Source organism: Ambystoma mexicanum, chromosome 5q, assembly GCF_040938575.1.
Source record: "Ambystoma mexicanum isolate Mex_15411 chromosome 5q, UKY_AmexF1_1, whole genome shotgun sequence".
Lineage (NCBI taxonomy): Eukaryota > Metazoa > Chordata > Amphibia > Caudata > Ambystomatidae > Ambystoma > Ambystoma mexicanum.
The window spans coordinates 962,739,622-962,752,296 of NC_090933.1; the positions used below are offsets into that span (position 1 = coordinate 962,739,622).

Consider the following 12,675-nt stretch of genomic DNA (forward strand, 5'->3'; position numbering starts at 1 on the left):
AGTGTTTTCCAATGGGATTTTGTAAATCAGGGCCGTAGTGTTTTCATAGATTGCCTTATAGACTAAAAAGGAATTAACTTACATGCATCTTACTACAAAAGATTAGCACAGGCATGCTTTTGGGAGGTCATTATGCCCTTGCTATTTTGCAACATTGCTATATTATTTAAGCAAAATGCCCAGAGCGGCAGGGGCATTACCGAGTCAGGTAATGCCCCGGGGCCCATAGTTATTCGTTTAGGTTTTAATGAAGGCCCCGGGGCATTACCTGACTCAGTAATGCCCCCGCCGATTGGGGCATATTGCTATTAGTACCCAGGCCCGCAAAACCTGCGTGACCGGGGCACTAAAGCATTTTTTCTGTCCTGAAACACTGCAGCGTTTCGGGAGAGGAAAAAAAAAACGACCAAGAAAATAGCCACCGGTAAAGGGAAAACTGAATCCATTTTCCCCTTCCATGGGGGCCATCGGGAGTGGACGCGCTGGGAACAGAACTATTCCCAGAACGTCCGCTCCTGAAAAAAAAGAGAAGAAGGTAAGTGCGGTTGGGAGGGCAGAAGGGCGGGAGGGGGGAAAAAACAGAAAAAAAATGTACCTGGGTCTCCTGTTGTGGACGAAGGAAGCCTCCAGCTGTGTGGAGGCTTGGAGCGGGGATGGCCCCGCTCTGAGTCTCCACATGGCTGGAGGCTGCCATCGTCCCCCACTGGGGCAAAGCAAGCTGAAGGTAAGTGGGGTTGGGAGGGGAGGGAGTGCAGAGGGAGGACAAAAAAAAGAAAAAACATACCTGAATCCCCGGCGGGGGACGAAGGCGGCCTCCACCCATGTGGAGGCTCGGAGCGGGGATGGCCCTGCTTCGAGTGTTTCATTGGCTGAGGGACTGCCATGCCGCCGCCGGAGACAAAGGCGTGGAATCAGAGGGATTCCCGGCCGGGTAATGCCCCGGAGAGGGCCATTCAGAATGGTTCTTTCATTATGATTCTCCCTCGCCGGGTACTAAGTTATGATAAAGATGTGTTATTTATACAACATGTTCACCAAAATGCTCATCATAGAAAATGTACATGCAATTATCACCCAGCCAAAGTGGCTACTCATTTGTCGACTTTCTGGGATTCGAACATGCAACCTACAAATAATGCACAGATCTTTGCAGCGACCGCTAAATGCACTGAGCTATAGTACCAGCTTTTAGGCTGCCTCAAACATAGGGTTGTCGCCTTAATAAAAAAAACTGTTGATGGTCCCTCAAATAATGCACATTATTGTACTTTTTTATTGCCGAACTTGAAAAGGAAATATTGGTGGGCTCTGCCCTGAATTGGAAGAAGGTAACTGGTGCATGCACACTCGTCCCTTTTATGTGTGCATCCAGGCAGCTCTTTTAGCCCCTCACCTTCCTTAAATACCATAGACCCATGTGTCCCAATACGGCCCCTCTTCCATTCCATAGTCAAGAGAGTAGGTATTGATGAAAACACGCATTGGTAAAAACAAAGGTCTTGGCTTTTGTGTTGGAATGGAAAAGGAATTGTGTAGGCCCTTCCAAAATGCTACTAACGGGCCATAAGATTGAAACAGACGAAAGTTGTGTGAGTATCTGGGAATATTATGACACTACCTGGCAAATACCTGTAGAACATCTATTCAAAATTCAAAACTGTTGGCTTTGTTCACACTTGTTTTTAACGAAATGTGGCGCAAGGACACCACATTGGTTATAAATCAAGTGCTGAATGCACACTTGTGCAAGACGCTATCATTACACGAGGATCTTGTTTCCCACTGCGAGTAATCCATTAGTTTTCAGAAGAATGCTTAAAAAATAATAATGACATCCAGTACAATATAATGGTGCTTTATTTGCACCACGAAACAGAGCAAATATCGCCTGATCTGAAATGCAACATTTCTATCATATATTGATGCATGTTGTTCATTTACTGAGGGCTATTGTCTGCCTTCATTGTGGTGTGCCTGTATGCATTTTCTTTTTCTATTCATCTTTTAGTTTTGGGAAGTTTGTGATCTTATGAATGTCTACAAATCTGCACCTTCTTGCATTTCCATATTTGATTAAATGCAGAGGAAAATGGGCTTAGTCCCCACTAAGGTTCATGTTGCAGTGGTTATCCGGTATTCCTAAGGTTTCATGTATGTCTGGGGCTGCCAGTTTCAGTCTACATGCTGCAGCCTCTCACCCTCTATGCAGTCATTATTTGTCTGTTTTTGCTGTTTTTAACTGTTAGCTAATATTCTGCAAGGCTATAATCTCTCTTCAGTATTCTATAACACTTCATTTTGTTCTGTGTCTGCATCTGGCTTTAACAGACCATCTTCTCTATACATTTAAAAGGGAAATGTGTGGGGGGTGTGTGTGACTGAAATGTTAAGCATACTTCCCAACATGCTACAAACCTGACATTTGGCACGTGGGTAGGTTCCATGGTGTAGACAAAGCAAACAGTATAAAATACACATTTTTCTAATTTATTTTAAGAGGTCTGAAATGCTTGGATATGTGTATGTGTGTGTCTGTTCGAAATATTCAGAATACTTCCCAACATGCTACAAACCTGAAATTCGGTGTGTGGGTAGGTTCCATGGTGTAGACAATGTAAAACATATAAAATATATATTTTTCCAATTTTGTTTTTTGTAAGCATTTTCTTACTCCATCTGCAATGCTTGCATATGTCTTTGTGCCTGTTCAAAATGCTCAGCATACTTCCCAACATGATACAAACCTGAAATGTGGCATGTGGGTGGTTTTTAGTAGGAATTACCATGTGAAGCACGGGTACAACTGCTAGTGCTGTATATATGCACCCCCTCAAAAGCACAGTGCTAGCTGATAGAGATCTCAAGGGTGTGTTATGAGTGTGCCGGCACACATAGTGGGTGGAATGGTCATAGAGACGGGCATGGTCATGGCATTCACGAGATGGGTAAAACGCCAAACAACAACCACAGGCTGTGTTCCTCCCCACATCCATCACTCTCCTATCTTCAATTCCCATGCAAACAGTTTCAGTGCATGATATCCAAAACGAAATACCAACAGGGACACTGAAGAAGTACAGACGCAGGACTCTCATCTTGTCTGCCAGCCTATTCCACATTGCAACATAACAGAGCATAAAAGCTGACCCATTCTGGAGATGGCAATTGAACGCTGAGAGACGTTTGAGAGCCAGTTTAAGAGGTACTGAAGGGCTGGGCAAGGCAAGAAATAGCAACGGGGAACCAACCAGGGCAGAGTGTGTAGTGGTGGCCAGTTGCATATTGGTTCTGCCGGCTTTGCTATTTTTTGTGAAAGAGAAAGGCATGGGTTGTACACTAGCAGCAAATAAGTAGGTGCTTCAGAGTGGAGGAGGAAGTGAGATGGGTAAAGGAGAGATGAACATGGAGTGACCTGGGCTTTTACTCGGCCCTACCCGAGTTCAGGCCTGAGCTCTGAACAAAGATGGAGAGAGGTGCCTCACAATCGCTTCCACATGGCACCCACATAGAGCATAAACAGCCGATACAACATTATGTCACGGTGAATAGAAGGATACAAATTTCCCATCTTTAAGTCTCACTTTGCAAGTCTCTACAGCACAAATCATTAACAATAGAACAATTCTTCAAGATCTGCTTAGTTTGAGAACCACTGCAACAAGTGACCCCGGTCATAGCGCCTAGACACGTTGCGCTGCAATTCCTAGCACAGTGTAAATGTATCCGAAGTTGTTCTGCGTCAGTGCAAGAACTCCAATTATGTATGGTAGATTCAAGTCACGGAATCACTTCTGCCACAAAGGAACACGCTTTTGCAGGGACAAGCCCTGGAACCTCTTCCTTTCATTTCCACTAGAGCGCTGTTACTGGCAAGGGTTTGGGCCTGATTTATAAAGTGTTTTTGTTATGTGGCTTTCCAATTGGAAAACGCTTTTGTAAATCAGTCCCTTTGTGTCTTATTTGTGGAATGCTTGCAGACCGAGGTGATCAATCGCCGACCATTCCTTGACCCACGGGTGTTGCTAGGTCTGGAAAAGATCTGGGGCTATGCTAATGTCGGGACTGTCTGGATTCGGGGCTAGGTAGCCTTTAGGTTGTAGTCCCTGAGATTCTATCCGGTGCTACAACCAAAAGACCCGGGGCTATAGCCCCCTAAGCCCCCCCACCCCCAGCAATGCCTCTGCATAAGACTGCCATTTAGTTATATAGCATATCATAGCCAGCATGTATCTTTTCGTGCAAGTTTCGGCGACAATTACTTTTGAAACTATAATCTACGTTTTAGAAGGGGGAGGGTGGATAACATGAAGGGCGGGTGAGAACACACTAATACCGAAAGCGGGCTAGCGCAATATCCATGGGAATAATTTTAGGGGGGGACAGGTGTGTTTATCCCCCCCAACTTTCATGGCACAGCATTTTGTCCCCATCCATTTTGCTGGGGCACCTTTTCTTCAGATGTCATGTCCCCCCCAACATTTTCAGCAAAGTTACTCCACTGGCAAAATCGCACAATAGAATTTACCAAGCAGATGGCACATGTTTAGTAGTTTCTCTTAATGCAACACATCGCCATCACGACATGCATAACATGAGAACACGTTTTTTTGTGTGCAAATGTGGCCTTCACCCTTTGCTCATGATGTCAGACAAGGGGGGTTATCTGCTGGGCGCCAAGGAATGTAGATTATGCATTTTAAGTGCTCTCCCTGTCCAAACATTTCAAGTAAATGAGGATTCCACCTATGTTGACCTATGTCAGTGTATGATGCTGCACACGTATTTCTATTTCTGTATGTGGGAGCAAGCATGACCGCTTTCCGCAGAAGTTACACTGTGTCTTTTTAAAGCCTGTATTTTTTTAATGCATTTTTGTAAAAAAAATATTTAATGGAGAAAGCTGGCTTTTGCAATCAACACGTTATTTTTCCCTCCCAGGAAGCTAGATCGGTATGAACACATCTGCGCGCTATATGGAGAAGCTTTTACAAAGTAATGCACGACATTCCGAGGCCTTCACACATGTGGTGTCTTTGCTTTTCATTTCACAACTCTTTGTCGTTTGCGATGGAAAAATATGTTGCTTTGACAAGCTTTGGGCCCAAGTGAGCAGGAGCCAGAGTTGATAGACACATTGTGAAACAAAATGCTGTTGTTTGTGAAATAAATGCAGGCGTAGACTGGCCTACAGAGCAATTGGGCAATGCACGAACAAAAAGTGCCGTTGTGCGGCAGCTGTTTTAGTGAATGTGGGCCACTTTTTTGGCCCATGTGGGCCAGTTTGCTGAGTTACTTCACTTTGCGGCTAGCAGTGGTGACCAGTGTTGCTGAACAAATATCTTTAAAATGCACATTTTGCATCACATTTTGTCAAAACACGTTCCCTTGGACGTGGGACACTTTTTCATTGGTGGGCGACACAATTTTATGCCCCGGTCCGACCCTGACTAAATGGAAACTTTGTGTTGCGAAAGAGGCGACAGAAGGGCAAACTAAAGGACTCGAAGGACCTGATTCATTGAATATTTGCCCGGTTCAAAGTTAATTTGCCCTGCTGAAAAGTGACTTTGCACTGCTGAAAAGGGACTTTGCACTGCTGAAAAGGGACTTTGCACTGCCGACACAAACCCTGATTCATGGAACTGTTCAAAGTTTATTTTTGCAGGACAAAGTCCGGCCAAAATCATTGCATAATCATTTTTGCAGTACAAAATGACTTTGCCCGGACTTTGCATGAATCGGGCCCTAAGGTTTCAAAGACAAAACCAGAATACATGCCCCCTAATAAAGGTGAGGTAGGCATCTGGAGGACACACAAAAGGGATACCTCACCAAAATGATGCATGTTCTATTTAAGCCCTTTCAGATTCTCAGAGGAGAATGCGTAAAAAAACAGACAGATGCATTAGCACACAAAGCTGCCAGTATTAACACAGACAAGAGGCCTCATTACGAGTTTGGAGGTAGCCATGCCGTTTTTAGTGGCATGGCTACCCCCAAAGTCTGGTCCAGGTCCGGGTCCCGCAAAAGGGGACTTACCGGGCCATTCCAACTTTGGAGGGCCCAGTAATTCCCATTCGCTGGACCCGGTACGTCCTCATTCACAATTGAGCGCCAATAGGGCTCGATGGGAATGGGGAGGATGCTAACAACAGGCCTGTTAATGAAGGGCCCGTTGTTAGCATCCTGTTCCGCTAGCGGGTCCCGCTCTGCCCGTCTGGTCTAGCCAGGCGTTCAGAGTGGGACCCTCTGCAGAACTTGTAATGTGGCGGCCCGGTACGAACGGTTGTAATGAGGCCCAATGTGTCAAGCATTACCTATGTGGGTGCAGGTGTGTGAACCATGACAAGAAAGAGGTGTCATTTGACACCAAAAAATAAGCAATGCACATGCAAGAGAAGAAACAAACCTTACATAGAGTTCAAAGAACAAAAAGAAGTTCACTGACACTAGTGCTTTTGTCATTGCATGACTGGCAGTGTCAGTCCTGCAACTTCTGCTGGGTCTGTAGATAGTACATTACCCCACAGTAAGGGGTGGCTTTCTTTGGGGGAGTCTCATGAGCCCCTCTGGTTGTGCAGCAACCCTAGTGGGGTATTATTCTACCAGTTTACAGGGTGGTCCAACTCCATACCTCGAGCATCGGATCCATGCTGGGTTTTCAGGATACCTTTCATTAGTATTCATGAGATAAATTTGCATACAATGATTCTAAATGTATGCACATTTTTCCTTATGTATATTAAGAGGGATATCCTGAACATCCATCAGGATTCCGGTCCTCGTGGCCCAGAGTTGGACAACCAAGCAAAGGGACATTGATGCAGACACCTCTTGCCCTTGTGAGTCCAGTGCCTGATTGCATCTCCAAAGGTTGCCTCATGCCTCCCTAAAAGGTCTGCAGGGAATTTTAGGGGCGTCGGTCATGCACAAATAGGGTCTACGACTAGAAGTGTGTGGTGACTCAGTTGTGGTACATTTCAAAAGGTAGAATTATGTACAAATGATGTGCTTGTCATGGGATTGGTTGAACCGCTTATGATCGATAAAGACAGATATATTATTTTACATCAGGTATAGTCTTGTAACCGGTGCACTGTTGCGGAATATCACACACAATACATGAGTTTAAAAGTGAATGTATGAATAGGTTTTACAATTTATTTTCTTGTACTAACTTACAAAACTCAGCTTAGATGGAAGGACTGCTGACAGCCGGAATACTCCGAAGTCTACTTTATCGTCAAGAAGAATTAATACATGCGATTGTCTTCTCCTCCAAAAAGCATCCTCAGATCATAGGAGTTATTAGCCTGGATTACATTTGCGTCCAGTGTTTTTAAATGGCTGACTCACCGTGCAGATTGCTTTTTATTTAAAAACAAGTAAAATAAAATTCCTTGCTGAGCTCTCGTTTCCCTTGTCCTTCCCCCTAACACTTACTTGCAGACCGGCATGAATACAAAAAAAGGTTGTTTCCTGGGCTTCCTTTGCAATGGTCATGGTGGCCATCTTGTTTTGTCATATTGTCTTTAGGTAAACATGTTTCCCAGTCATGCGCTAAAGGTGAGAACACAGTCATTATGGCCCTGATGGAGTGAAACGCGCTAATGGTGAGGACAACTCTAGAGGCTGTCCGTACTGGCATAGCAGCCCTCAGTAATGGGTCGATATCTTGGACTGGTGGGTTGTTAGAAACCATTGTAGGCGGCTCCTAGGTGTTTGTAGTGTAAACCTCCGTTATTTCATGATTACACCTCCTCAAATAAAGCTACACTGATAGATTTCAGATTTTGGTAAAGCGCCTTTGCTGGTCCATCTCATGCTGTCCTTCAGGGAGACATTGGTGATTTCAGAGAGAGCAATGCATGTCTTAGTGAAGCTGGCCCTACAAGATGGACCAACACATGCAACCTTAGATGACACCCATCTTCTTCTTGCCATCGTTGACAGTCGCATCTTTTGTTGCATCTCATTTGATAAAAATCAGATCTTCTATTTGCAGATTGGGTCTCCGTTAGCCCGTGCTGAATGTGTTTGTTCATAGTTGTGTTTGCACAAAGCTAGCTTAGAGATCGAGGTGAAGGAATCCCGAAAATAAGCTGCTGTAACTCCATGAGGGTTTGCTCCTTTTGCTTGAACGGCAGACTCATGGATGGTAATGCTTTTGTTTTAGGCGGGCAGCTCTGGTGCACGACGACCAAGACCATCGCCGAGGGTGAGGAGCTGATTGCTTTCGTCGTGGATTTTGACTCCAGGCTGCAAGCTGCCAGTCAGATGTCCCTGACAGAGGGGATGTATCCGGCTCGTTTGCTGGACTCCATTCAGCTACTCCCGCAGCAAGCTGCGATGGCCTCAATTCTGCCCACGGCTATTGTCAACAGTAAGTGGCTGCCTTCCTCGATGCTTTTCACTAATAACATATCTAATAAAATGGTTGCCAGACATTTGGTCTTAAAAATTTGGTCGACTGGACAAATGGTCGAACCAATTTGATCGAAAGCCAAATGGTCGCATTTTTTATTTTTTATTTTCACCCCTTTATTTTTTTGGGGGGGGTCCCCCCTCCAACCCTCTTTTTTTTCTAAAAAACCCTTTTTTTCCCTAAACGAAAACCAAAAAAATACATATATAAATAAAAAAAACAATTCGACCATTTGGTTTTCGACTAAATTACGTCAACCATTTGTCTTTCGACCAATTTACAGTCGACCACTTGTCTGGACAGCTAATAAAATATCATCAAAATGTACCTGAAACTGAAGATGATTTGTGGATAGGTGGATATTTATTTGGAGAGCTGAAATATGCTGCGAATAATGGTTATAGGTTAAACCTGAAGACAGCCCGAAGACAGGCAGGCTGTTCAAACCTTAACATTTTGCAAAACATTTTACCAAACCATACTGCTAACTCTGCTTTAAATGGAACATCAGTTGTTTGTACAGAAACTTTGCATTCAGGTTGGGAACAGTCAGTACAATATTGGGGAGCTTTTTTAATAAATGTCATTGTATCACTCATCAGTATTATGTTGGAAAGACATACAAAAAGTATTTGGGTAAATCAAACAAAGTGGTATGAAACAGCGCATGTGAACAAAAGGTCTGATGTTATGTTATGTAACTATGCATTTATCCCCACAGTAGTAGCTTCAAAGCGTCAAATCCTTGTCCAAGGTTCATTGTGCCTCATCCCGGGGTAGCCCAACCTTAGTCTACTGGGAGAAACATCTTAAACAAGGGTAAACTAAGAGGGAGAAAAAGCAGTAAATACGTTTTCAGATGGAGGGATGGAGTTAGAAGAGGCACAATGCTGGTATTAGTATGGATGTGAGTATGTCTATTATACAGGTACTATGTTCTAGATGGGGAGACATAGAAGTGTATGTGTTCAGCTAATGTACTCACAGGGCAGTTTTGGAGTATTGTAAAATGGACTTCAGGAAGTGATCAGTACGCAAGCGGCTCAAGAATGTGTCTGGCCAATCCTGGTAGATATGTCGCCTTAAAATACTTGCCTGGTCTGTTAATGATACCATACGCATCCCAGAATAATTATTCTGGGGCTGCCAAGCCAATTTCGAAGGTGACCTAATACAAGAGTAGTGTGTGTGTGTGTGTGTGTGAGAGGTGACTATCGTTGGCACACAATTTAAGAATTCAATGTGTTATATCTGGTCCTGGATGTAAAGTGAACAATGTGTGTGTTCTGTATAGTGCTTATTGTCAGAATCAGGCTTCCTCACAGCCCAAAGGAGCAGGGACAGAATATGGCAGGCTGCACCTCAATATTGTTAATGCCAGTATGCCCAAAGATCAACACTGAATGGGCACCTCTGCCTCAATGGACACAAATTTCCAGTTCTATAGCAGGGATAAATAGGGGTCCCTGAAGAACATTTTGCTCGGGTTCAATATGTGGCAAGTGAATCCCTCCGACATATTGCTACGTCACCTAGTGTGGCTACCGTTTGTCTATGTCCTGTTTGTTTAGCGCCTTTCAGCCTTCGGGTCAGTGGCTGCGCTATATAAGTAAGAAAGAAAGAAAGAGAGAAAGAAAGAAAGAAAGAAAGAAAGAAAGAAAGAAAGAAAGAAAGAAAGAAAGAAAGAAAGAAAGAAAGAAAGAAAGAAAGAAAGAAATGGAACATGTTGACCATCTATCCACAGAAAACAAAGTAAACATGTATTTCTCCTTTAGTAAATGAATTAACAAACGCAGAAAAAATAATTCCTGAACTCCTGAACTTGCCTGTGAAATACTTTAGCAAAGTATTTGTGTATAGTTTGGCGCTCATGGCAGGCACTCCTCTTAGGCAGTGACCTTTTCCCTGGCTTTGCCCCTGTTCTGGTGATGCTGGCTGGTGACTGTCCTCTTATTGTCATCCACCTCTGCAGTAGCAGACCGGCACCTTGTCACCTTCCAACTCATTGTTATCCAGGAAAACGAGCACTGTCCTGTCATCTGGGTCATTTAGGTTCAGGAATAACAATGGGCTGACACAGGATGAAGAGTGTGAGCCCAGTACACACTGGGTTCCCTTGTTGTGTGACAACTACCGAATGAGAGTTAAAATAATAACGTTTCCAAAACACCACAGTCAGAAAAATAAATGCCGGGGCTCAGAAATAAGTGCCGGGGCTGAGCCCTGGCAAACACCCCCACAAAGTAAGCACTGACACCAAGATAATGTTACAGGAGTCAGTCTCAAAACACCTCTTGCCAGGGAAACACTGTACAGCAAAGGGTCGGCATACAATCCCACGTATAACCAGAAAGTCATTACCCAGACAGCCCTCTCTGCTCTCTAAAGTACCAGCCAGTTTATTGTACTTTACCATATAATGTTTGGAATTTTAGTATATCATTTTTGACAGGCAGTCTGTGTTCGTAAGCTGCATACAGAGTATAGCCCAAATGGCTTTCTAACAGGATGTCCATATTGTGCTTACTTAACTGTCCATTCATGTTTTTTCTTTCTTCCCAGAGGACATCTTTCCATGCAAATCCTGTGGCATTTGGTATCGAAGTGAGAGAAACCTACAGGCTCATCTTATGTACTACTGCAGCGGGAGGCAAAGAGACAGCAGCCAGATGGCGGAGGACAGTGAAGACAGTCCCCATCACAATTCCAGTTCCTGCCCTTTCCCACAATGCACTAAAAGCTTTTCAAATGCAAGGGCACTAGAATTGCACCTGAACACGCATAGCGGTAAGTGCAGGATGTATTTCCCTCTGATGGCGGATCACCATATATTGAGCAACATAACAAATCTCCCTGACAAAATGAACCCATAGTATACACTCAATGTAGCTGGGTTCAACCGATGAGCAACTCATGTTGCGGCCTGAGCAACATTAGCAGGGATCACGCAGGTGTGCTTTGCCGTGCACAATGCTATCCTGGGCATACGCAAAATGATGAGCTACGTGCTGATACTGCTGAATACCGCCCATGTGGTCTGATGCCATTGTTCAGCAATGGCCATTTGCATGCACCGTAATGGCGGCACGCGCTGTATGCAGCGGTGCCGAATGTTGCTCGTTGTTATGTCTATGCTCCTGCATACCACTATTTTGGGACTTGCACAGTGCAAATTCATGCACTTTCACATACAGCCCAAGCACATGCGCCCTCAGGCCTACGTGAGGTATAAAGTGAACTGTGCCGAAACAGGTATTCGTTTGTGCAGACTCCATGGATACACACGATGAGCAGATTGCAAGATTGTTCTATAAAAACGACTAAATCAACCAGTAACCCTACAGTGATATACAGGGTATTTTCATCTGCACAGAAAAACAGAAGGAGGTATAGTCAGTTCAGCTATGGTGAAATATCATTGCATATTATTTAAATTCTGAGTTTAAAGACCTTGGGAAAGTGTGGTTATGCATTGTTGCATGTACACATCACATTCAATGTAACATTGCTCCTTTCTTACTAGTTTCCTCACTTTCTGATAAAAAATACCAAACACTCTGTCCATATGGAAAATGCCATAGTGGTATTAACTGGCTATTGATGGTAGTAGGTGCAAAATGTTGCGATTCCTGCGCATCGGTATCATAGTTTCGAATGCCAAAGTTTTGAAAGAAAATACATGAAAAAAATTAATTTTTTTTGTAGGTACAGTTTTTTTTTTACTATAATGAGTTTTAAGGGGTAAAAAAACAGGGGTTGGACCCCCCATTAAAAAAAAGAATTTTTTTGATGCATTTTATTTTGAAACTTTGCCATTCAAAACTTTTGCATTCGATGCAATCACTAGGAACCTTGCGCATCTAATAGCAGTGTCTGGCAAAGGCCTAATACTTATACACAAACCAAAACTGTTGGCCTTGCCAATGCTTGTTTTGAACAGGACTTCAGTAAAGGACATGCATAGTGCTTATAAATCGAGTGGTAGAAGGCAGACCAGGTTTAGCTATTTTTATTACACAAGTAGCATGTTTAATGCTCCAATTAAGTCACCAAGGGCACGATTAATGGAATTTTCTGTGCGGTAAATAGGGACTTTGCGTGCCAAACCGTGCACAAAATACCGACTGTCGATTCATGGAATCAACTGCGTGGGACGTTTTTGTACTCTGTAGGGACTTTGCGCAGGCTTAGCACATCTCTGTGAGCGACCGAGTGCCTTGCGCGAGACACCTCACCGAGCGTGGGCGTGG

The 12,675-nt window shown here is 43.9% G+C and overlaps 1 protein-coding gene across 1 annotated transcript in view; it reads left to right on the top strand.

Moving 5' to 3' along the window:
• Positions 1 to 12,675, top strand: part of ZFPM2 (zinc finger protein, FOG family member 2) — an 815,442-nt gene that overhangs the window by 777,243 nt on the left and 25,524 nt on the right. Inside the window, exons 6-7 of the mRNA XM_069621491.1 lie at positions 8,177 to 8,383; positions 10,988 to 11,212. Of these exons, the coding sequence (XP_069477592.1) occupies positions 8,177 to 8,383; positions 10,988 to 11,212 (432 nt within the window). The remainder of the gene's footprint in view (positions 1 to 8,176; positions 8,384 to 10,987; positions 11,213 to 12,675) is intronic.